The sequence below is a fragment of the Coregonus lavaretus genome (assembly GCF_964263955.1).
Source record: "Coregonus lavaretus genome assembly, chromosome: 32".
Lineage (NCBI taxonomy): Eukaryota > Metazoa > Chordata > Actinopteri > Salmoniformes > Salmonidae > Coregonus > Coregonus lavaretus.
In genome coordinates this window covers 17,433,813-17,456,241 of record NC_140019.1, presented here as the reverse complement: position 1 = coordinate 17,456,241, position 22,429 = coordinate 17,433,813, and the positions used below count along the sequence as shown (strand labels likewise).

The window sequence follows — 22,429 nt, the reverse complement described above, 5'->3', positions numbered from 1 at the left end:
TCTGTTTCCTCTCAAGCTTTCTTCCTTCCTGTCACTAATTTTGTATTAACACTTCTGTGACAAAAGCATTACATTTGATTGACTGCATATAGTAGAAATCATGTGTTCCTTCAAAATGAAAAATAATTCTGGGAATGAGAGCTGCATTAGCACAAAGACAAAGGGCTTGTTCTACGTTGCAGCCGACAGTGCAGGCGACTGCCGACTGACCGAGCTACATATCAACTTGCATCATAAATAACTACTCATTATTATTTGTAGATCAGTCAGTCACCATTTACCAATAATGCATCATGGATTTGATGCTCTCGAACACGGCCAATATAAGTAGGCCAACTATAGGCCTAATAAAACTAAATTAGCCTACCATACAGGTGAAAACAAGACCAGGTCATATTGTTGTGGGGACCAAAATATTACAAATTCGGTAAATATCAGTGAACTGTCTTTAATTCAGTGCTAAAAAAAAAACGTGTTACATAGCAAGGTTTGATAGTTGCTCTTGGTCAAGATGTATGCATTTCATCATCAACACCAGTGTCACATGAACATGATTGGGAAAACTATTTTGCTAGTATGTCTGGCTGTCTTCTTTTCTGCAGGTAAATACATGAATAATTTAAATGAATAAAATGTCTGACTATTCTGTACATAATTCATAATTAATTTCCATTTAGGAACGGTAGTTTGTCAAAACATGACAGATTGTACTGTCCATTGTACTGTTCATTAGCAGTTATGATAATAAATGCTAGGTAGTAAAGAATAAAAGGTTAAATTCTACTTGTGTGTGGTTTAGATGTTGCATTACCAGACGCAGCGGACCGATCCAGACTCTACAGGAGGGTGAGGATTCCATTCAAATATTATCATTACAGTTCTCTATACTAAAAAAAATGTAATGTGGCAACTACACATTAATTCATGAGAATGTCCATGCATGACTATAGAAAACCAGGGTTGGTTTATTCTTCCAGGTGGCAATAATTAATTATACTGAAATGTTTCCTCTCTAATTGTTTGGGTGTGCTGCTTATCTCTGTAGCACCCCCAGCGTCATCCACGCACGGTTGTACATTTTGTTATAGCCAGCAAGCACTGTGTCGTACTACAGTAGCCTGGTTGCAGGATCTGTACAACGAGATCTGGCGACTAGGCCAGTGATTTTCCACCCCGCCTATGAAAAAATATCTATAGGAAACACAGAATTACCACAGAATTAGTCCACTGGAGAAGCTTTATAAGAGACGTTTTGCTTGCTTAAAAACATCTTACTGGCTGTCTCTCTCTCTCTCTCTCTCTCTCTCTCTCTCTCTCTCTCTCAAGGGAAACCAATGCAGACATCTTGATAGTGAAAGACGGAAGTTGCTGAAGAGTAGCCTACTCAAGTACAGATGGTTCTGCTGTGAATGTGATAATATTATCACATTTATTTTTGATTATTTCTGTGATTGTTAGAATAGATTGTAGAAGTTGTTTTTTATGGAACACTCATGCACAGTACACACACACGCATATATACTCATTTTATATAATCATATTGATTTGTATTAAATCTTAACACTAGCTTTGTAAAGAATACATCGATTTTTCAGTCTCAGCACCTGTGGAATATTTTATAATTAAAGGTCCAGATTATCCTTATTATGTCCACATGGTTTGTTTATTTGTTTGTGTTATATTCCAATCAACATACTACGTGAATAATGACATGAAAATATTAAAATGCACAAGATATTACACCTACAGTACATTTAAGTCACATTCTTGGTAGTAGTAACCACATGGGTGAGCTACAACAAGTATACTTCCGTTTTTGCTCTTCCTCGGTTTCCTGTGTCACATTTATTGTTTCCCCCATCAGAAGTGCACATTTACAGACATGCTGAGTTGTTTCAAAGATAAAGTTGGTGATGTTTTATTACCAGGAGATGTATTTTCTTTTCAAATGCCTGAAAGTATCACTGACAGCAAACCCGAGAAAGTCGTTTGTGGACCAGGGCTTCGGCGAAACGGAGATGAAGTTCTCGTTTGCAAAAGCGGAATCCTCCGACATAAACAACCGAATCTGTACTGGATAGACTCTCAGCAAAGGCGGGTATGTATCTATGTAATGACTAATAAATAGCTACCTACCTAGATAGCTAGCTATATTATACAGGTTCTGATTCATTACATGCTTTTGAAGAAGAAATACACGATGCGTTGATAACCACGTGGTTTACAAAGAAAGGTGCATGCCCATGATGTTTCTGAAGAGGTTGGCTACTGTATCTAGTTAGCTACCATCTTTGTCACAGTAAACGGCCAATTCACAACCCCAATACAAATATGGTCTTGGCAGGAATGAGGTAAAAAGGTTGGGGAAAATGGATGGCATGCATGAACATGTTGCACTCTAGTACCAGACTTGGTCTTCCCAAGGGACATATCAGGTGATTGTCACCTGCACAGTCCTTCTCAAGTAAGTTATGGGCTCACTGCTTATTTTCTCCCCCCCAGTATGTTCCAGGGAAGGGAGAGAGTGTGATTGGCATCATAACTGCCAAGTCAGGTGACATCTTCAAGGTGGATGTAGGGGGGAGTGAGCAGGCATCACTCTCCTACCTGGCCTTTGAGGGGGCTACCAAGAGGAATAGACCTAATGTGCAGGTCAGTATTGTCACAAGCACCTCTTTATTCTTCCAGGTGGCATGAGCCTTTACCTTAAAGGAGTAGTTCACTATTTTACAACTTGATGTTAGATGGTTCCTCACCCTAAAAAGTGGGCCAAGAGAAAATGTAATCCGGGGTTCCGTTTTCTTTAAACAGCCACTACAAACTTCAGCTAACAAGCTAACAATCAATGGAAGGCATGTGAACATGTAAAAAAAAACATTCAACTCCATATTTGGTTTGATGTTACTTAATGGTGATTTGGCTAAAAATAAAAATACATGCTCACATACCCCCTTCAATTCCATTGATTGTTTGTTTGTGGTGGCTAAAGTTAGCTGAAGTTTGTAGTGGCGGTTTAAAGAACTGAAACATGGATTACAGTTTCTCCTGGCCCATAGACTACTTTCAGGGAGAGGAACCATCAAACATCAAGTTGTAAAATAGTGAACGACTCCTTTAAACAACACGTCTTTCAATTTAAAGTTTGATGGCACTAGTCTTTCTCAATTTTCTTTCTGTGGTGCCATTGCAGGTGGGGGACCTGGTGTACTCCCAGTTCATCATTGCCAACAAAGACATGGAGCCGGAGCTGGTGTGTATAGACAGCTGTGGACGAGCCAACGGGATGGGGGTGTTTGGAGCAGGGGGGCTTCTCTTCAAGGTGTCCCTGGGACTTGTACGCAGGTATGTCACAAGACTAAAACTAGTCTATGGTCATTTAGCAAGTGTTATTCAAAACAGCCTTACAGTTAACAAACATATTCAGCATAAAACCTACATTCTACAGAAGTACACTACCGGTCAAAAGTTTTAGAACACCTACTCATTCAAGGGTTTTTCTTTATTTGTACTATTTTTTTACATTGTAGAATAAAAGTGAAGACATCAAAACTGTGAAATAACACAAATGGTATCATGTAGTAACCAAAAAAGTGTTAAACAAATCAAAATATATTTTATATTTGAGATTCTTCAAATAACCACCCTTTGCCTTGATGGCAGTTTTACGCACTTTTCCAACAGTCTTGAAGGAGTTCCCACATATGCTGAGCACTTGTTGGCTGCTTTTCCTTCACTCTGCGGTCCGACTCATCCCAAACCATCTCAATTTGGTTGAGGTCGGGGGATTGTGGAGGCCAGGTCATCTGATGCAGCACTCCATCACTCTCTTTCTTGGTCAAATAGCCCTTACACAGCCTGGAGGTGTGTTGGGTCATTGTCCTGTTGAAAAACAAATGATAGTCCCACTAAGCCCAAACCAGATGGGATGGCGTATCGCTGCAGAATGCTGTGGTAGCCATGCTGGTTAAGTGTGCCTTGAATTCTAAATAAATCACAGACCGTGTCACCAGCAAAGCACCCCCACACCATAACACCACCTCCTCCATACTTTACGGTGGGAAATACACATGCGGAGATCATCCGTTCACCCACACCGCGTCTCACAAAGTCACACGGCAGTTGGAACCAAAAATCTCAAATTTGGTCTCCAGACCAAAGGACACATTTCCACCGGTCTAATGTCCATTGCTCGTGGTTCTAGGCCCAAACAAGTCTCTTCTTCTTATTGGTGTCCTTTAGTAGTGGTTTCTTTGCAGCAATTCGACCATGAAGGCCTGATTCACACCGTCCCCTCTGAACAGTTGATGTTGAGATGTGTCTGTGACTTGAACTCTGTGAAGCATTTATTTGGGCTGCAATTTCTGAGGCTGGTAACTAATGAACTTATCCTCTGCAGCAGAGGTAACTCTGGGTCTTCCATTCCTGTGGCGGTCCTCACGAGAGCCAGTTTCATCATCGTGCTTGATGGTTTTTGCGACTGCACTTGAAGAAACTTTCAAATTTCTTGAAATGTTCCATATTGACTGACCCTCATGTCTTAAAGTAATGATGGACTGTCGTTTCTCTTTGCTTATTTGAGCTGTTCTTGCCATAATATGGACTTGGTATTTTACTAAATAGGGCTATCTTCTGTATACACCCCCTACCTTGTCACAACACAACTGATTGGCTCAAACACATTACGAAGGAAAGAAATTCCACAAATTAACTTTTAAGAAGGCACACCTGTTAATTGAAATGCATTCCAGGTGACTACCTCATGAAGCTGGTTGAGAGAATGCCAAGAGTGTGCAAAGCTGTCATCAAGGCAAAGGGTGGCTATTTGAAGAATCTCAATTATAAAATATATTTTGATTTGTTTAACACTTTTTTGATTACTACATGATTCCATGTGTCATTTCATAGTTTTGATGTCTTCACTATTATTCTACAATGTAGAAAATAGTATAACATTTTTTAAGAAAAACCCTTGAATGAGTAGATATTCTAAAACTTTTAACCGGTAGTGTATGTCTGTTCTACATTTTACAAATCTATCTAAACATTCTGTAATGTTGCACCACTGAACACGACCCTGGTTCTGAATAGTAACTGTCCTCTCTATCCAGGCTGCTAGCGCCCCAGAGTGAAATAGCCAAGGACCTGGAGAAAATGTTCCCCTTTGAAATTGTGGTGGGGATGAATGGGCGGGTGTGGGTCAAGGCCAAGACCATCCAGCAGACCCTCATCGTGGCCAACTTGCTGGAGAGCTGTGAGAACATGACGGCCCAGCAGCGGCAGACGCTCTTCAGAAGGGTGGCCGATGGATCCATCTAGGCTAGGGGACCACTCTGCTCCGGAGAAGGATGTTCGAGAACTGTCTGAATTAGTGGGGTTTGTCTCAATCATTTGAAGGCAAGGAGGCATTGGTGTGGTCACCTCCTTTCCTTGTCTCCTCTACTCTGACTACTGAGCTAAAAGGACCCGATTGATGAATGCAGTGGAGTTGAAACTTATCAAGTCAAAGGGGATTTTGACCCCAGTGTGTTTGCGCTGTGTGAACAATCACTTATTCTGATATTTTTTACATCTTGTGTACCCGTGAGTAAGGACAGTGGCCTTTTGTTTGTCAACTCTTTATTTTTTGAGAAATAAATAATGAATCTGTGTTGATTGAAAAACAAAAAAGCAGTGTTCATGTTCAAACCAGTCCACAAGGGGGCACAACTTTCATTTGCTAGCTGTCATCTGCTGGCAAGAAGTGAGACTCGATTGATGACTGTATGCAGGAAAAAACCTCCCATACTGTGTGGGAGGGGTAAATAACAGATCACAGATGACATTGAGCAGGACCTATTCAAGGAAGAGTGACTAATTAACTCACACACCCACCCTCATTAAGCTTGTGTACATACAGTTGAAGTCGGAACCTTACATACACTTAGGATGGAGTCATTAAAACTCGTTTTTCAACCACTCCACACATTTCTTGTTAACAAACTATAGTTTGGCAAGTTGGTTAGGACATCTACTTTGTGCATGACAAGTAATTTTTCCAACAATTGTTTACAGACAGATTATTTCACTTATAATTCACTGTATCATAATTGCAGTGGGTCAGAAGTTTACATACACTAAGTTGACTGTGCCTTTAAACAGCTTGAAAAATTCCAGAAAATGATGTCATGGCTTTAGAAGCTTCTGATAGGTTAATTGACATCATTTGAGTCAATTGGAGCTGTACCTGTGGATGTATTTCAAGGCCTACCTTCAAACTCAGTGCCTCTTTGCTTGACATCATGGGAAAATCAAAAGAAATAAGCCAAGACCTCAGAAAATTGTTGACCTCCACAAGTCTGGTTCATCCTTGGGAGCAATTTCCAAACGCCTGAAGGTACCACGTTCATCTGTACAAACAATAGTACGCAAGTATAAACACCATGGGACCACGCAGCCGTCATACCGCTCAGGAAGGAGACGCGTTCTGTCTCCTAGAGATGAACGTACTTTGGTGCGAAAAATGCAAATCAATCCCAGAACAACAGCAAAGGACCTTGTGAAGATGCTGGTAAGTAAAACGAGTCCTATATCGACATAACCTGAAAGGCCGCTCAGCAAGGAAGAAGACACTGCTCCGAAACCGCCATAAAAAATCCAGACTATGGTTTGCAACTGCACATGGGGACAAAGATTGTACTTTTTGGAGAAATGTCCTCTGGTCTGATGAAACAAAAATAGAACTGTTTGGCCATAATGACCATCGTTATGTTTGGAGGAAAAAGGGGGTGGCTTGCAAGCCGAACAACACCATCCCAACCATGAAGCACAGGGTTGGCAGCATCATTCTGTGGGGGTGCTTTGCTGCAGGAGGGACTGGTGAACTTCACAAAATAGATGGCATCATGAGGAAGGAATATTATGTGGATATATTGAAGCAACATCTCAACATTTGACATTTTAGTAATTTAGCAGACGCTCTTATCCAGAGCAACTTACAGTTAGTGAGTGCATACATTTTTCATACTCAAGACATCAGTCAGGAAGTTAATGCTTGGTCGCAAATGGGTCTTCCAAATGGACAATGACCCTAAGCATACTTCCAAAGTTGTGGCAATATGGCAACAAAGTCAAGATATTGGAGTGGCCATCACAAAGCCCTGACCTTATTCCTATAGAAAATTTGTGGGCAGAACTGAGAAAGCGTGTGCGAGCAAGGAGGCCTACAAACCTGACTCAGTTACACCAGCTCTGTCAGGAGGAATGGGCCAAAATTCACCCAACTTATTGTGGGAACCTTGTGGAAGGCTACCCAAAATGTTTGACCCAAGTTAAACAATTTAAAGGCAATGCTACCAAATACTAATTGAGTGTATATAAACTTCTGACCCACTGGGAATGTGATGAAAGAAATAAAAGCTGAAATAAATCATTCTCTCTACTATTATTCTGACATTTCACATTCTTAAAATAAAGTGGTGATGCTAACTGACCTAAAACATGGAATTTTTATTAGGATTAAATGTCAGGAATTGTGAAAAACTGAGTTTAAATGTATTTGGCTAAGCTGTATGTAAACTTCCAACTTCAACTGTACATAATACAAGTGAAGGATATGAGGAGTGAGTGAGATCATAGTGTGGTATTGTTTGCCAATAGTGTTATCTGTCCAACTGGTATACTCAATGGATGCCAAGGTATAGTAGAGTTTTATTTGACCTAGTCATGCTTGGTGACGTCAGGATTTCTTGAGGATGTACTTCAGATCACACTTTAACATGCAGTGACTCAGCTTATTACTTCCTGCTGTCTTGATTAAGACATGCTTGACATGGTTTTGTAAAAGAAAGCATAGATTATTCTGCAGAATGTGGAAATATGGACCTACATAGTCAAGGATCATAGTGCATGTAGTGGGTTACTTCTTCCTTTGCCAATGATCCTGGAGGTACCACCCAAAGAACTCCACTGGCTCTCCGGGACATCCAGCCTCTCGCTATTCCTCTCCAGCTCTCCCACACAGTCCTATACAGAGACTTTTAAACTAAATAATGGGTTTTGGCATAGGCAATATAACTGGAACCACTGGTATAGTAGCACATATTGGCCATGCCAACTGTAGAAGCATAAACAAACAAAAGTATTACTACACAGAACACTCTCCACATTGTTTACATTTCATGTATTAATTCAATGCATTGATTCAATTCAGTTAACTGCTTGTTGAGAGATGAAGCTTCTGGGATCCTAACCAGGAGGGTTGGGTTGACAGCCCTACCTTAATCAAAGCAGCTCTTTCTAGCCACTCCCTGGCCCTCTGGTCCTTGGGCGAGACAGGTCGTGTGGATGATGTCTCTTTACAGACCCTTCTCAGCTCCTGCAGCTCTATGACCAGCGCTGTCATCTGCAGAAAGGAACAAGTTAATCTACTCCTATGGTTAGCCACTCGCTCAGCTGTTATACAATGAAAATGGTGTCTTGCTACATCAAAGTGCACAGTTACATGTAATTACACTGTAACTGACAGAAATATGTCAGTTTTGTTAATACCTTTCCAAGTTATTACATGATATATGGGCAACTTGGTGTGAGGTGATACCAAGAATTGGATTATGATGATGCCATGAACAGACTGGACTAGCTACCATTGGCTCGTGCTGTCATGGATTCCAGCGATCGACGAATACCAGCCCCTTCTCCTCTCTGTCCTGAGATGACACATCATTGACAGTAGAAGAATAAGGGACACAGACGAGGAAGGAAGGTATAAAGTAAAGCTTCATGACAAATACTGGTCCAAGGGCACCAAGTCTACCATCTGTGGCTACACTCTTAGAAAAAAGGGTTCCAAAAGGGTTCTTCGGCTCTCCCCATAGGATAACCCTTTCGGGTTCCAGGTAGAACCCTTTTTGATGCCAGATATAACTATTTTGTGTTCCATGTAGAACCCTCTGTGACAAAGGGTTCTCCTATGGGGACATCCGAAGATCTCTTTTAGGTTGTAGTTAGCACCTTTTTTTTCAGAGAGTGTGCTTCACTGCCAGGATGTTCTCCACCGGCGAAGCCGAAGGAAGTACATCATTATGTAGTAGATAGAATGGAATGCATGGAATACATTTTATGTGGAACAGGGAGGTGTGTCTATTCAATCTCCACATTGCTATTTGTTATCATTCTTACCTGCTGGTGTAACTTGGGTTATCAAAATGAAGATTTTCAATAGGGCTCCTGCAGGTTCTGTACATGGAATGGTTGGGTTGCATTAACATTGTATGAGTATTCATTATTTTGGATTACAGTCAACGTCTGGTAAATGCAACTTTATTGCACTAAAACGGAGATTGCACTTACAGTATCTGAAGTGTACTTATCAGTCGTCGATTGTGGGCCAATGTTAACATGAAACATACCTAGTTTGACGTTGTGATGACTTGCCAAAGTCTGCAGTTTTTATTTCCGTTGAAATTAGCAGGCCTTTAAAAAGCAACAGGGACAAGCAGACATTGAGAACACAGGGAAATGTGATGACGGCAACGGAAAACCTCATGACAGGGTCATTATCCCATTTCCTGATAATGAGAGCGAGAGAGCGAGAGAGAGAGAATGTAACAGAGAGAAAGACAGAAGAATAAAGAGAGAGTGTAAGTGAGTGTTAAGCTTCCAGCTCTCCTCAATCAAGAAGGATTGTCTGTGCGGTCTGTGTCAGTGTGGAGTCATGCAACATTGCATCAGCCAGACTCAGCCAGAAGTACATGGTTTTGGGCACATACCTCTCAGTTACAACCAATCAAATGAGGGCAAGCACAGCCAAACTGTAGGGGGAAATTAGTCCAGTATGCACCAAGAATAAGTGCCAGTGTTGGTTGGTATGAATATAAAAACATTATGTAACACCTATTCCTGAGTAAGCATTCATTGTGTACTTGGAAGTGAAAAGACCAGAGGAAAGTATGAAGTAGCTCAGTTGGTAGAGCATGGTGCTTGCAACATCAGGATAGTGGGTTTGATTCCCAGGACCACCCATACTTAAAATGTATGCGCGCATGACTGTAAGTCATTTTGGATAAAGTAATCTGCTAAATGGCATATATTATTATCATTATGATATTACTGTCTTTACATCTTTGTCTTTGAAAAATAATGCTGTCTAGGAGTGCTTTCTTTACATCCTAAACTTAGTTCTGTCTTAACCCTTCTCTCTGATTAGTCCTTCATAATGACATCATTATCACCCAGCTCTCTGGTTGGTCCCTTCATAATGACATTTTCATAGCCCTGCTTTCTGATTGGTCCCTTCATAATGACATTATCATAACCCTGCTCTCTGATTGGTTCCTTCCTTCATAATGAAATTGTCATAGCCCTGCTTTCTGATTGATCCCTTCATAAAGACATTGTCATAACCCTGTTCTCTGATTGGTCCCTTCATAATGACAATCTCATATCGGCGAGAAAAAGTGTCTAGCCCTGCAGTATTCCAACCATGTCTTCCCAGTCTGCATATCCCATGAATCCATGTTTATGTGTCCTGAGGGACCAGGGCAGTAAAAGGCAGCGCACCGTGGACCACAAGCTCAGGGCCAAAGAAAATAGTCTCGGAGAGGGATTAGTATTAGTTTAAGCCAGAAATCAAAACTCCTCACCAGCCTCAACAATAAACAAGAACATGTCAGAGTCCTCAGACTAAGACAATGACACTCTATGTCAACCAGTGTAACAGGGTGTTACATTAATAAATGGACGTTGGTCATGGGCTTTGTGGCTGTAACAAGTTTGCTGTTACGTAAGGTTGTTACAATGTATACATTGCCAGATTTGAGCACAGCTGTTAGAGAATGGACTCTCCAGATTCCCCTCCTTCCCCTCACAGACCAGAGGCAGACTGTCCAGCATTATCTTTGATCAGTAGTATTCTAAGACAGTGAATCCTCAAAAATCCACAATCCATAACTCATAGGTATTTCTATAGCTTGTCTACTCAGCATGTGTTGGCAAGATACTGGATAGTGAAGCATGTAGCACAGTAAACTGCAAAAAGTAGCATCTTCGCTTAAAAAAGGTTCTCAGGTTGCATGAAGGGGAAATCTTTGCTTTTTCAACTTTAATAAAGGGATATTTTTAACATAAAGTACTGGAAGTGTAATAAATACCATAGCTTAATAATATTCTAGGTAAATACAATGTTAAAATATATAACATTTTTATATGTGAAATGAATTCAACTGAGTCTGTTGGGAAAAAAGAAAGTGGGGTTTGGAGGAGAGGTATGTTTCAAAGAAAACATCACTCTGCCACGTTAGACCGCCTCCACGTGATATGGTGCTGTAGGAAAGTACTCCCAAATGGGCAGTTACCTGGTTCTCTTCCTTTATCTGTTTCTGTGGGCCAGGCTTAGAGTGGGTCACCTCATGGATCTTAAGTCTTAATTCCTCACTGAACTTTGACTGCAGTTGAATAACAGACACATTATTCCCTTCCACTCTTCTCCTCATCCTCATCTTGCTCCTCCACCTCATGCACAGCACTCTCCTCCCTCACCCTCTCCTCCTTTCCAGAGACTTGCACATCCGTTTCCCAAGCGCTCCTAAGAGACAAACAGATGTGGACTGACAAACCCCTGCTTCTGGTTCATCAGTTATAAGTCTGACTGTTTCTCCGTGTTCTGGAGCTCGCAGCACTCTGACGATGCCAAGAGTTAAAACACTGAGACAAGAAAATTCCCCATGACCTCAAGATAAAGGTAGAGATACTGATTCCATCCCAAATCCACCCATACTCTCTTTGCACGTATGAAGACCATAAGGGTTGGATAAGTGTAAGGCAGCAATATGGAGAACATTCCATCAGATAGCAAAGTAGAACCATATTGATTATATCCATCTGATTCTTTCAGATCTCCAAGTGCACCGATATTAGAGGCGGGGGTTCCTTACCCAAGGGCTGAGGGGTGTCCTTGTTGAAGCAGCTCCTCCCGCTCAGTCTCCAGTGCTGCTAGGAGAGCCCTGAGCAGGCGTCTGTCACTCTCCATCAGGGAGGCCCGCACCTCTGCAGACCTCAGCCTCTGTCTGAGATGCCACCTCCTGTAACAGGGACTAATTGATCTGCAGATCATCAGCCAACAAAGTGGTGTTACACAAAATAGTGAATGTTCTTACTGTGGCATTATTATGATAGAGAGAACTGTTGTGTGGCTTGAGAACTGTTGTGTGGCTTGAGGCCTGGGTTAGATACTACCGAGATGTCTGGCTCTGCAAGATTACATGCTTCTGTACAAGGACGAAGTGTAGAAGGAACTGCATCCATTTTGGGTGTGAATCCCTGTACCAGTTTAGTTGGTCTGGTCTTCCATGTCTCTACCTGCTTGCTGCCATGTAGCTCTATCTGTGTGGCCAGTGTCTCTCTGTGGGTCTCCTGGAGGCTGAAGCGTGCCTGGTATAGCTGGGAGTGGAGGGCTGCTATCTAGGCCTCTGAGGCATCCCTTCCTTGCTCCATCAGCCCCTGCTGGGCCCTAGACTCCTCCAGCAGACGCTCAAGGTTGTCTAGCTCCTGAAAACACCAACAGTTTCTTGGGTTATGGCCCAAACACAGCCAAATCAGCCATCCATAATTTTTTTCTCATGGTGTTTACATGGTCAGTGTCAGGGGTGTCAGTTTGGTCATGTTATTAGTGAACAAAAGGATGACATACAGATTTACTTTCAGAAGTTTACCTTTGTCCACTGCTTGAGCAAGAAGCTGGGAGGTCATATTATGGTCCTCCCTCTGGCACTGTGGGCGAACGGTACCGACCCAATTCTCCTGATTGACAGACCAAAATGAAAGACATCTCATTTCAGTGGCAGCTTTCATTCTGCCAATGGGAGGCTAGTTTCCTCTGCTTATTTAGGGCTTACAGGAGTCAAGCTGTCCTTATGGGCTGAAGGTCCATTCCTGTGGAGACACTTTCCCCCAGAACAGAAAACCTGGTCCAGTTGGGCGCTAATGGTCTCCAAGTCCAACTCTAGCTTACCCACTCTGAGGACATGAGACAGAAAAGTCCTGAGCAACATACAAAAAGAGAAAGCCCAAAAACGATCCACTGCACTGATCAACAAGCGCCATAGTTATTCATTACCTTGTGTAAAAGGTCACTATATGGTGGGATATAGATGTTCCCTGATAACACTTGGATGGAGGTTTACTGGTCGTTTGATCTGCCGAAGATTCAAAAAAAGTGTCTGTGGGGGAGGCAATTAACAAATATGGGTCAAACCGTGGCACAAGTTAGCACAGTGACAATGTGAGAAAGGAAATCCACTCAGCTAGGTATTTATTCAGATGTGTCATTAGCCTAAATTCCCTTCCTTTAGAATCCCCGATACGAAATGGTACAAAAACATAATGGAATGTGGCATGTGTCATAGTGACCTGGAAACCTACCCAGTCCATTCATCTATCTGTGGTCATGTATCTGTACACAAAAAAAAAAAATGTATGCATGCATGACTGTAAGTCGCTTTGGATAAAAGCGTCTGCTAAATGGCATATTATATTATTATTATGAGGGCCACAGCCTACACTACAGAACAGGTGGCAGCAGCAGCTACATCTATTACCTTCGGTAGTGCATGTTGGCTCCCTGGGCCCATTCTCTAGAGCAGTCTGAGCCTCTGTTTCTGCAGGGCACTTTGGACCCAAGCCAGACTGACCTCCAGATCTCTCCTCCGCTGCTCAGAGTCCAGGAGGCCCTGAAGTTCAATCGTCCCAGGTTGGGTGAGTCGAAGCCAGCCAGGTGGCATATCGTCCACGGGGTCGTATAGTGGAAAATACTTCTGCATCTGCTGCCACCCTGCATCAAAACCCCTGCCCTCCAAATCTACATTTGTTTATAGGCCACATGAAATGTCTGACATGTTCACGACACCACCAACGGGTACTAACTTCAAGCTGGTTGTCACAACTCAAAACTGCATGAGTGAGACAGATGCAAAGATTAAGTAGTAGTTACCACTCACCTGGACATGTGTTTTTTTTCTTCACTAAATAAAATGTAGAAAGTGGTTGGCTTGTTTTTAGTTTAAAGGTACAGCGCCCCTGCACCTTTGTCCCATCATGTATCCCATAGATACGCTCCACCCATTGCCCTGTGCAGGAGACTATTGGCCAGTGGCCATACTGAACATTAACCAAGAGGGCACTTAAGAGTTTAGCTGGCTGACCCAACACTTGGACAAAAATAATATGTGGGGGGACTTTTAGGGCCGGTTTCCCAGGAACAGATGAATCTTTGTCCTGGAATAAAGAGCATTCTCAATGGAAACTTCATTGAAAGTGCTCTTAATTCCAGGGCTTGATCTGTGTCATGGAAACCACCCCTTAGTGTTTTGACCCATGTTAATGAATGAGAAGAAATTTACTTAAATATTTAATGACCTAAACATGATGTTTAATCTTGCAAATCAGGATACATTTTTGAATGAAAATTTGAAGAGACAGCAAAAGATTTACAAAGACAAACGCATTTGTAGAAATCACAAGCATACACATACATGCACACTATGAATCATAATGGAAAACATGAAGAGAAAAAGGAAGAACATTGTGATGAAGCCTTGCAGATTAGTCAGCTAACTTCTGTAAAACAAACTGAATTCACACTTGACATACAAAATGCTGGCTCTCAACAAAGGCCATTGTCTATGGGAGGTACACACCTGGCTTTAGCCAACCTATAAAGACACTGGTTTTCAACCCTGAAAGAGTCTTTGGGTGGATTGAGTAAATTATATAATGGTATGCATTGCACATAATGCAGCCCTGCATGCCAGGCTTAAAGAGCAAGACTACATACACATCATTAGACTTCTCCCATGTCTTTTGAGCGTTTGTACGTAGCTCCCAGACAGAGTGAGGAGGTATGTGGTGATGAGGCCTTTTCTGAGGCTTCCTCAAGCTGACACAATCCTCTAGTCGCCATGATTGTACATTGTGCTCATTCTATATAAAGGATTTTGTATATGCAACGTCCCACCATAGTTGAATAAGCCCCCGATATTGGGTTTCCTGACCGAGCGCATTAGGCTTACAGCTTGAAGGGGAACCCAGTGACATCATTACATTTTTCTACTTTACAGTGGAAACTATAGGATGTGTGTGTATATGGCTTGGCTGCTTCATTGGAACATTCACTACAAAATGTACAGTAGGCAGCCAACTATCGTCCAACATCTTGGAAAACACTTTTGGGGAACAGCTGGGGAATTACTAACTTCGTTTTAGAGCTTAATGTACACTCATACCTCCTACTAATGGGGAATTCATGACTTAGCTTTAGAATGTACACTCATACCTCCTATTAATGATCCGAAGTCCATCGTACAGTTTTATCTATAAAGTTGAGGCCAGTAACCGAAAGGTCACTAGTTCAAATCCCCGAGCCATTAAGGCACTTAACCCTAATTGCTCCTGTAAGTCGCTCTTGATAAGAGCGTCTGCTAAATGACTAAAATGTCAATTTAAAACATTGACCAATTAATAGATATTTTCAAGTTTATTTCGGTAAGGCAGAAATTGCAGTCATTTCATAGATTCTCCAGACACCAGCACTGATATAATTAAGAAGCAGTCAGGAGAGGAATGGCAAACATGTAAGCCTAAGTATGGACAGCACAATTAATCTGCTCTATCCAGTCACAAGTCAGAAATCTCAATGGCTTTTTTCCTCAATAAGATTGAGTTACTAACTTTACTTGTGCAATGTCATGCCCCAAAGCGCACAATCTTGAGTCGTTTTCACTGTATATGAGGATCTTTAAGGACCTGTGAGGAGGACATGGTGACCGTCCAGTTTAAGAACATGCTGATGTCTTTGAGGGTGTTTGATTACTACGTATTGAGGATGCAAAATGCTTGTTTTTCTAACCTTTACACTTCGTTAGACATACACTGACTACAATAGGATTATTGTTCTGCGTAGAACCCCCTGTCTTAGACCAGGTAGAACACCAGACACTTGTGACAGACAACAGAATGGTAGCATTTTACCTCAGGGCACACACTCTCAACACCACCAGGCAAATACATTCAGGTACCTCTTTTCCACCAGGAAGAGGCCTCCTTATAAGCTACCTGGAATGGTGCTCTTCACAGGGAAGGGAGCTTCAGCGGATACACTTTCAAGATAGAGCTTTTCACATAGTTAAAATACCCTTAAGGACCCCTTAGTGGTGAGAATTAGAATGCCTAATATAAATATAATGGGATTTGGCCTTTTCAACAACCTGTTTTTGGAGTTCTAGGCCCTTTGATGCTCCATCAAAAGGTTTTGAACATATCCCAAAGTACAAAAATCTTTCAAGATAGTTGTTTGGTTGTCTTTGAACAAAAAAAAGTGACTTGGTTTATTATTGAACTTCAAATTATAGAGTTCCATCTTTGGCCTGAGCTCTTGGCATTGGATGGGTTGAAACCCCGCTCGATCAGCAGAGGCATCAAAAGGAATAGCAAGAAATCCCCCAAAAGTGACAGAAAACTAAAATGATCCCAATATGAACCCAAAAGACAACATCAACAGTACTACAAAGAGATAGGCATATGACAAAATTAACTATTTGAGAGTCCCCGATGCATAGGACGATCAATTAAACATTTCACAACCTCCCCTCAAGACAAAATGGCTCACAAAGGACTTAATCTCAGCAGCCGTCTTCAGAAAGGGAGTGGGGGGCGTACCAGCCCAATAGGACACCAAGAGTGTGTCAATGTGCTGAATGTCAACGGTCATTCCTGGTGTCAATGATTTATGGATCCTATGAAGAAAACGCTGGAATCCCAGTTCAATTCACCATCGGATGTGCAAAGGCCGAAAATAAAGGGAACATTTGTTTGCTAATCAGATCAGTCATTCTCTGTAGTCCAAAGAGTCCAAGGCATATCATAATTTATCAAGGCACATTTGGTTACTGCATCCACCACAGCCACAAATTGGTTGTCAAGGCTGTTCATGTTTTTATTGGCTTTCCGAGTCATTTTTTCCCCACGTCCACAGTGATTTTGGTATATAATTGATCCTTCTCCACTTTGACCACTTTATACGACAGGGTTTTGATGCCGTCTTTGTTCATCGTCTCCCTGGTGTGGGCGATGCGGTCGAACCTGGAACGTAAAACCACAGTTCAACCACAATTCAATGACGTGGTTTAGGAACCATGTCTTTTTTATTTAGTTTAAGGTGTAGCCTACGGCAAACATCTCCTTTGGATTTCACAACAACCGTCGCTTGAGTAAACACTACTTGATTAAACACGATAACAAGAAAGAAATACACGACAATCAAACAAATCAAAGTACTATAGGGAAAAGTAATCCACTATACATTGTAATGTAATATGTACATAGTGATTTCAATAGACATGATGAATTAAGTGGCTTATCAGTGTGGCTTCGACCACATTTCACGCCAATGTTTTCCCAGACTTGTAATATTCTATTAAGTTTGCTTAGGTACGGAGAACAATGTCCGAGCTCAGAAAGTCAGCCAGCGTTAGTGAGAAATGACATCAAGGGGAACAGTAGTGAGTGACTAGATCCTTGTGTGAAGCGGGAAAGGAGAGCCTGGGAGGGTTCAGCTGTGCACACCTTCTGTTCCCTCTCCCTTCTGCTCTCCTTTACAGATCAGACAGAGCTGGATAGGTGAAAGCAATATAGCTGAAACTAGGTGGACCAATTGCTTACTTCTATCAAATCCAGTTTGGCTATATTCATGTGAACGGGAGTGAACGAAGACAGAGGGGTACCATTATAGATTGAAACACCGCCCCTGAGAGCATCGTGCAGGAGTCCTGTTCACAAGGGGGAACCTCACCTCTGAGGGTTGTCTTCGTTCCCACCGTCCCGGTTGTGGCGGATCATCCTGCATTTCCCCACGGCGCCGCTGGGCCGTGAGATGGTCATCCCCTTGGAGCTCAGCCTGTTAAAACACAGCAGCAACATGAGTCAGAACCCCTGTCTAACTAAAACACTGGATCGCAGTTACAAGAAGGTTTTACTCCCGAGGAGAAGATCTGCGCCTGTTTTTTTTACACTAGTGAAATAAACATAAAATAGGTCAAATAAAAAGTAGGATAGATGTGAAAGGGAGTAAAACAGGTTATTTGGTTTTCATTCAGTTGCCTCTGTGGAAGAGATGCAAATTGGCCTTGCTTATTAAATAACAGGTCACATTTGTGTAGCTGGGCTCAGTGACACAGCTATAAAAGCTTCCCGAACGCCGTGAATAAGATTGAGCGTCTCTGGAAACGGCCAGTCTGCCATAGTTGATCAAAATGGATAAGGTGAATTATAAACCATCCCCTACTAAGAGCTACGTAAAGCAGAAGAGACAAAAACACATCTTAACACCTTGTGCTGTTGGGCATTCACCAGTATGTGTGGAGTTCATCTATAATTCAGTTCTGGAGACAATGTTCAGTTTGGCTGGTCTATAGTTTACCTATAGGGTTACACATGCCTCAAAGACACAAGTTAACAAGGCACAGTATATGTTTTGTAGAGCTAATTTAATGCAAAATCCAGCAAAGCAACAGTAGATACTGTATGTCAAGTTAGACAAAGACTGTTCCGGAACAGAACCGTTATTTTAAAAGCATGGGAACCAGTTAATAACGTTATTTTACATTCCAGAAAAAAAACACAACAAAGCGCCAATGCAAAGCCCAAACTTATTCCAGGGTCTACCTGCAAGCTGTAAATCTTTGCCAGTGTGTATGTGTGTTCAGGCTACCTGCCCTAGCCTCCCCCGGCGATGCATAGGCTAATGTACTGATGTTACAAGCGTGATTAAGAAGATAGGGAGAGAGATTTTTTATTCGCTAGAGAAGAATGGATTAACTTCTTCAATGCTAGTTGAGGATAATACAGGCCTAGTTATCACGTTTCACGTTGGATTTAACTACAAAAAGGTAAGACGTGTTTTTAATTCTGGTGCCGCTCTGCTCAAGCTTGTTAGCTAGCTAGCTCAAAGGACATTCAAAGTTCCTCCATAGAAGCCGCTCCTCCTAGGTATAATTCTGTGGACCTAATTCAGATAATGAATGTCATAACAAGATGCCCAGCACTTCAAGCCTCCTCCTCAACCTTCTCTCCCCATCTGTGTCCTGAGCCATAGGCTATACTTGTCTGTCCATCATGCATGTAAACAACTAGCTTGCCTGCTCTATCCACACTGATTGGTGAACTAATTGAATGAGCTAAATGTAAAAAACGGTTGTTTTCACAGGTTAAAAAAGGAATAGTATTAACCGGTACTTGTTTTTGGTTCGAACCGGTTCAGAACTATATTTTGTTGGTTGGAACAGAACAAAAACAATTGTGTTTCTGTTCAGAACGAAACAATTGGAAAATAATTATGGTTCCAACCCCTGCAAAGTACCCTATTCCTCTTATTTCAGGAAATTATGTCAGACTGGGTCTGACAGAGCCATAACACGTTCAACCCCCCCTCCCCCCCTCCCCCTCCTATCTCAGACAGAAGCAAGCAGTCAGACAGCTGGAATTTGCCCTGACAACATAAACAGCCTCCCAGGCAGGACCACTGGAGAAACAGGCAGGACCACTGGAGATGGCTGGAGGGAGTGTTCAGGGAGTGTCTCAGAGACAGGATACATACCACTCACAAATTAGAAGTTTGTTTGGGTGTCCCATCTGCTTGTGAAAGCTCCTCTGCTAAAACGGAGGCTAATAGGCTACTAACTGATACATTTCCTTCAATAGCAAATGGTGGTAGTGGTATACAAGGGCACCCTCAGGGGCAAGTTGGAACAATGCAAAAAGTAGGGCTAAAAACACAACCCACACTGACGAGTGACAAGTACTAGGCCTATGTTACTATGTGATGGAGTTTCAACATGTGATGGGGCTTCAACATTGAACAAGAAAACCTTTTCATGTGAAACCTTCGCTATCACTTTACCCAACAAATATGCATTTTTTTGGAGTCGTATTTCTTGCTGTCCTGCTCCTGACTTTTACATGGAGTCCTAATACGCCACAGACGTTGGTCTGAGAGTGGCTGTGCGGACTCTGACCTGTTGTAAATGTCGTCATCCTCCCCTCCCCAGCCCCAGTAGTTGTTGGGGAAGCCGTTGATCTTGAGGAACTGCTCCTTGCTCATTGATGACACGCCTCCAAAGTACTGGTTGTACGGCAACCTGAGAGAGCGAGATACAGAGAAAGAAAAATAAATATATGGAGAAACTTGAATTTGTTTATTAGAGTTTAAACAACTCTCAAATGAAGGAAGGGATCAAGGACTTCGGGCCCAACATAAACTGCAGTCAGTGGCTTACGTTCCAGGAAAGAAGAAGCATCTGCCTAGAAGATGAGGTGCTGCAGAAAAACCCACTTCCTCCATGTGTCACTGCCTTCTGTAAATTACATGCTGGCTGTCTGTACACTGTGTACTGTAGGGCCACGTGTAGCTGAGAGACTGAGGCCCCCTGGTTTAGCCTTGCCTCATTTTCTTGTTGATTTTGGATGCTCTACAAGTTATCCTTGACTATAATGCTATTCTTTAAATCCCATGGCAAACATTGGAAAAGTCGCCACAATTAAGAAAAAAAAACATTAATCCATTGTGGGATTTAGTCACCGAACAAATTACCGAACAAGGGGAGCTTGGCGTCTCTCCTTGAGCCGGGCTTCCCTGCCCAAATCCTGCTGGATATTGCATCCAGATGCTCTGTGAGCTGCATGCCCCAGGAGGAACATGACACACAGTGACAGGACACAAGGTGTTTTGTGTGCAACACAGGAAAAGGTTCGGTGACAGGATGCCCATAAAAGCCCAGTTACAAGCTGAGAGACCTGTTCTATGACCTGTACACAGGGGGCACTCTGCACTATGATGTCACATCTAGGACCAGCTTACCTTACCAATCTAAATCTTAAATCAGAAGCAGACAACGGAAGCAAACTGACTGTAGATCAGCGCCTAGCCGAGCATAAGGCCTACAGCTGTGTAGGCCCAGAGCTGTGTATCAGAAGAGAAGCTCCCAAATCCCTTTATCAAACACACAGACAAAGACAGTTTGTAGCCTCACATAACCCCTCCCTGTCTGACGTGTTACACGTGTAGAGCAACAGCTAAACCAACTGGAGTTTGCTCTACAGGTCACTGGACCCCACTTCCTCCTCTATAGTCAGAAAACAAAGCAGAAAACAGTTCAAAACCTTGTGGCACTAACAGCATTGCCACCTAAGGCTAAAATGATTAACATTTAAGCCATTCTGACAGCAGACCTTTGAAGCCAGTCCTGCTCATGTGAGCACGTTGTAAGTCTATAGGCAGGCTATTCAACACACATGACTCGAGGCAAATAATGTCCCAGCAGCTAATGGGGATCCATAATAAATACAAATGAGGGACAGTTTACAACTAGTGTAGCTAAATTTAGCGCCTAATTCAAATTTCATGCCAAGCTCTTTCCAACACCACCTTCTGCATTAGCGATTTAAATGCTTGCTTGTCTTACCGACAGAGGTAAGGAGAAACAAGCCTTTGTGCATGTAATAGGGAGAAACTAAATAATATGGCATTCCTTTGGCATGTGACACTTTACACAGTAATCTTTCTAGCCTAATTCTTGGCTAATCTTTAACAGAACCTGGTTTGGATCAGTCGTGATCAATAAGGAAGAAGGCAATCATTAGCCACCATAAGATATCCTTCACCTATGCTGTTGGCATCCTTCATAATTACATCCCCACCCCATTGGGGAAAGTTGTAGTTCCCTTCATTAGTAATACTGACTCCATCACAAACCCAGTGAATGGCTTGGTTTGAACTGCCTACAGCAAACACCTATAGACAGCTACTGAGGTAAAGACAGGCAGACCCAGAAACTCAACAACAAAACAAAAGACAAAGTCAATTTTCAATAGGCAGCATCAAGCAAAGTCAACTGTTAGCCCTCTGTAACAGCAGTGGTAATTCAGCAGTTAATTGGTTAAAGTGAGTGACACGGACACGGATAGAACATCATGGAATCAATCCACAGGTGCACTTCAAGCTTTTATATGGACACTCCTACTAAATGAGTTCAGTGTGTGTGCCTTTGACCATGTGAATGCACATTTGTGTCTGTCCTATGTCTGCGCAGTGGACTGGGGAGAGGCTGAAAGCGCAGTGGACTGGAGAGAATGCCTGGTCATCTGTGGGAAGGGTTGACTTACCTGAAGCCAAACTTATCCATGGAGACAGACAGGTGCCTGGGCTGGCTGAAGCACTTGTAGGTGTTGCGGTCGTCCATGGGGATGAGGTCCACATCGCTGAACACAAAGCAGCCATAGTCGTACTCCTTCAGGGCCTCCATGTAGCCAATGTTGAGGAGCTTGGCGCGGTTAAAGATCTCATCACCGTCCTAGAGAGTGAATGGAGGGAATATGGGTTAGAATTAAAAGGTGAATCGTGTAAAAC

The 22,429-nt window shown here is 42.4% G+C and overlaps 2 protein-coding genes across 2 annotated transcripts in view; one reads left to right on the top strand and one right to left on the bottom strand.

The window, feature by feature from the left end:
• The first annotated feature begins 1,822 nt into the window (after positions 1 to 1,822).
• Positions 1,823 to 7,800, top strand: exosc3 (exosome component 3). Its single transcript, XM_084149953.1, has 4 exons — positions 1,823 to 2,098; positions 2,503 to 2,652; positions 3,191 to 3,342; positions 5,109 to 7,800. The coding sequence occupies exons 1-4, from the start codon at positions 1,883 to 1,885 to the stop codon at positions 5,314 to 5,316; spliced, it is 726 nt and encodes a 241-aa protein (XP_084006079.1). The 5' UTR covers positions 1,823 to 1,882; the 3' UTR covers positions 5,317 to 7,800.
• A 6,579-nt stretch (positions 7,801 to 14,379) lies between these two features.
• Positions 14,380 to 22,429, bottom strand: part of LOC311107594 (beta-1,4-galactosyltransferase 1-like) — an 18,028-nt gene continuing 9,978 nt past the window's right edge. The window contains exons 3-6 of the mRNA XM_084150116.1: positions 22,186 to 22,373; positions 20,040 to 20,162; positions 17,819 to 17,923; positions 14,380 to 17,109 (exon numbers count right to left, since the gene is read on the bottom strand). Coding sequence (XP_084006242.1) covers positions 16,980 to 17,109; positions 17,819 to 17,923; positions 20,040 to 20,162; positions 22,186 to 22,373 — 546 coding nt within the window. The 3' untranslated portion in view covers positions 14,380 to 16,979. The remainder of the gene's footprint in view (positions 17,110 to 17,818; positions 17,924 to 20,039; positions 20,163 to 22,185; positions 22,374 to 22,429) is intronic.

Coding starts and splice junctions, on each gene's coding strand:
- exosc3 (XM_084149953.1), top strand. CDS start 1,883: ATGCTGAGTTGTTTCAAAGATAAAGTTGGTGATGTTTTATTACCAGGA. Junction 2,099..2,502: donor TAGACTCTCAGCAAAGGCGG/GTATGTATCTAT, acceptor TCTCCCCCCCAG/TATGTTCCAGGGAAGGGAGA. Junction 2,653..3,190: donor GGAATAGACCTAATGTGCAG/GTCAGTATTGTC, acceptor GTGCCATTGCAG/GTGGGGGACCTGGTGTACTC.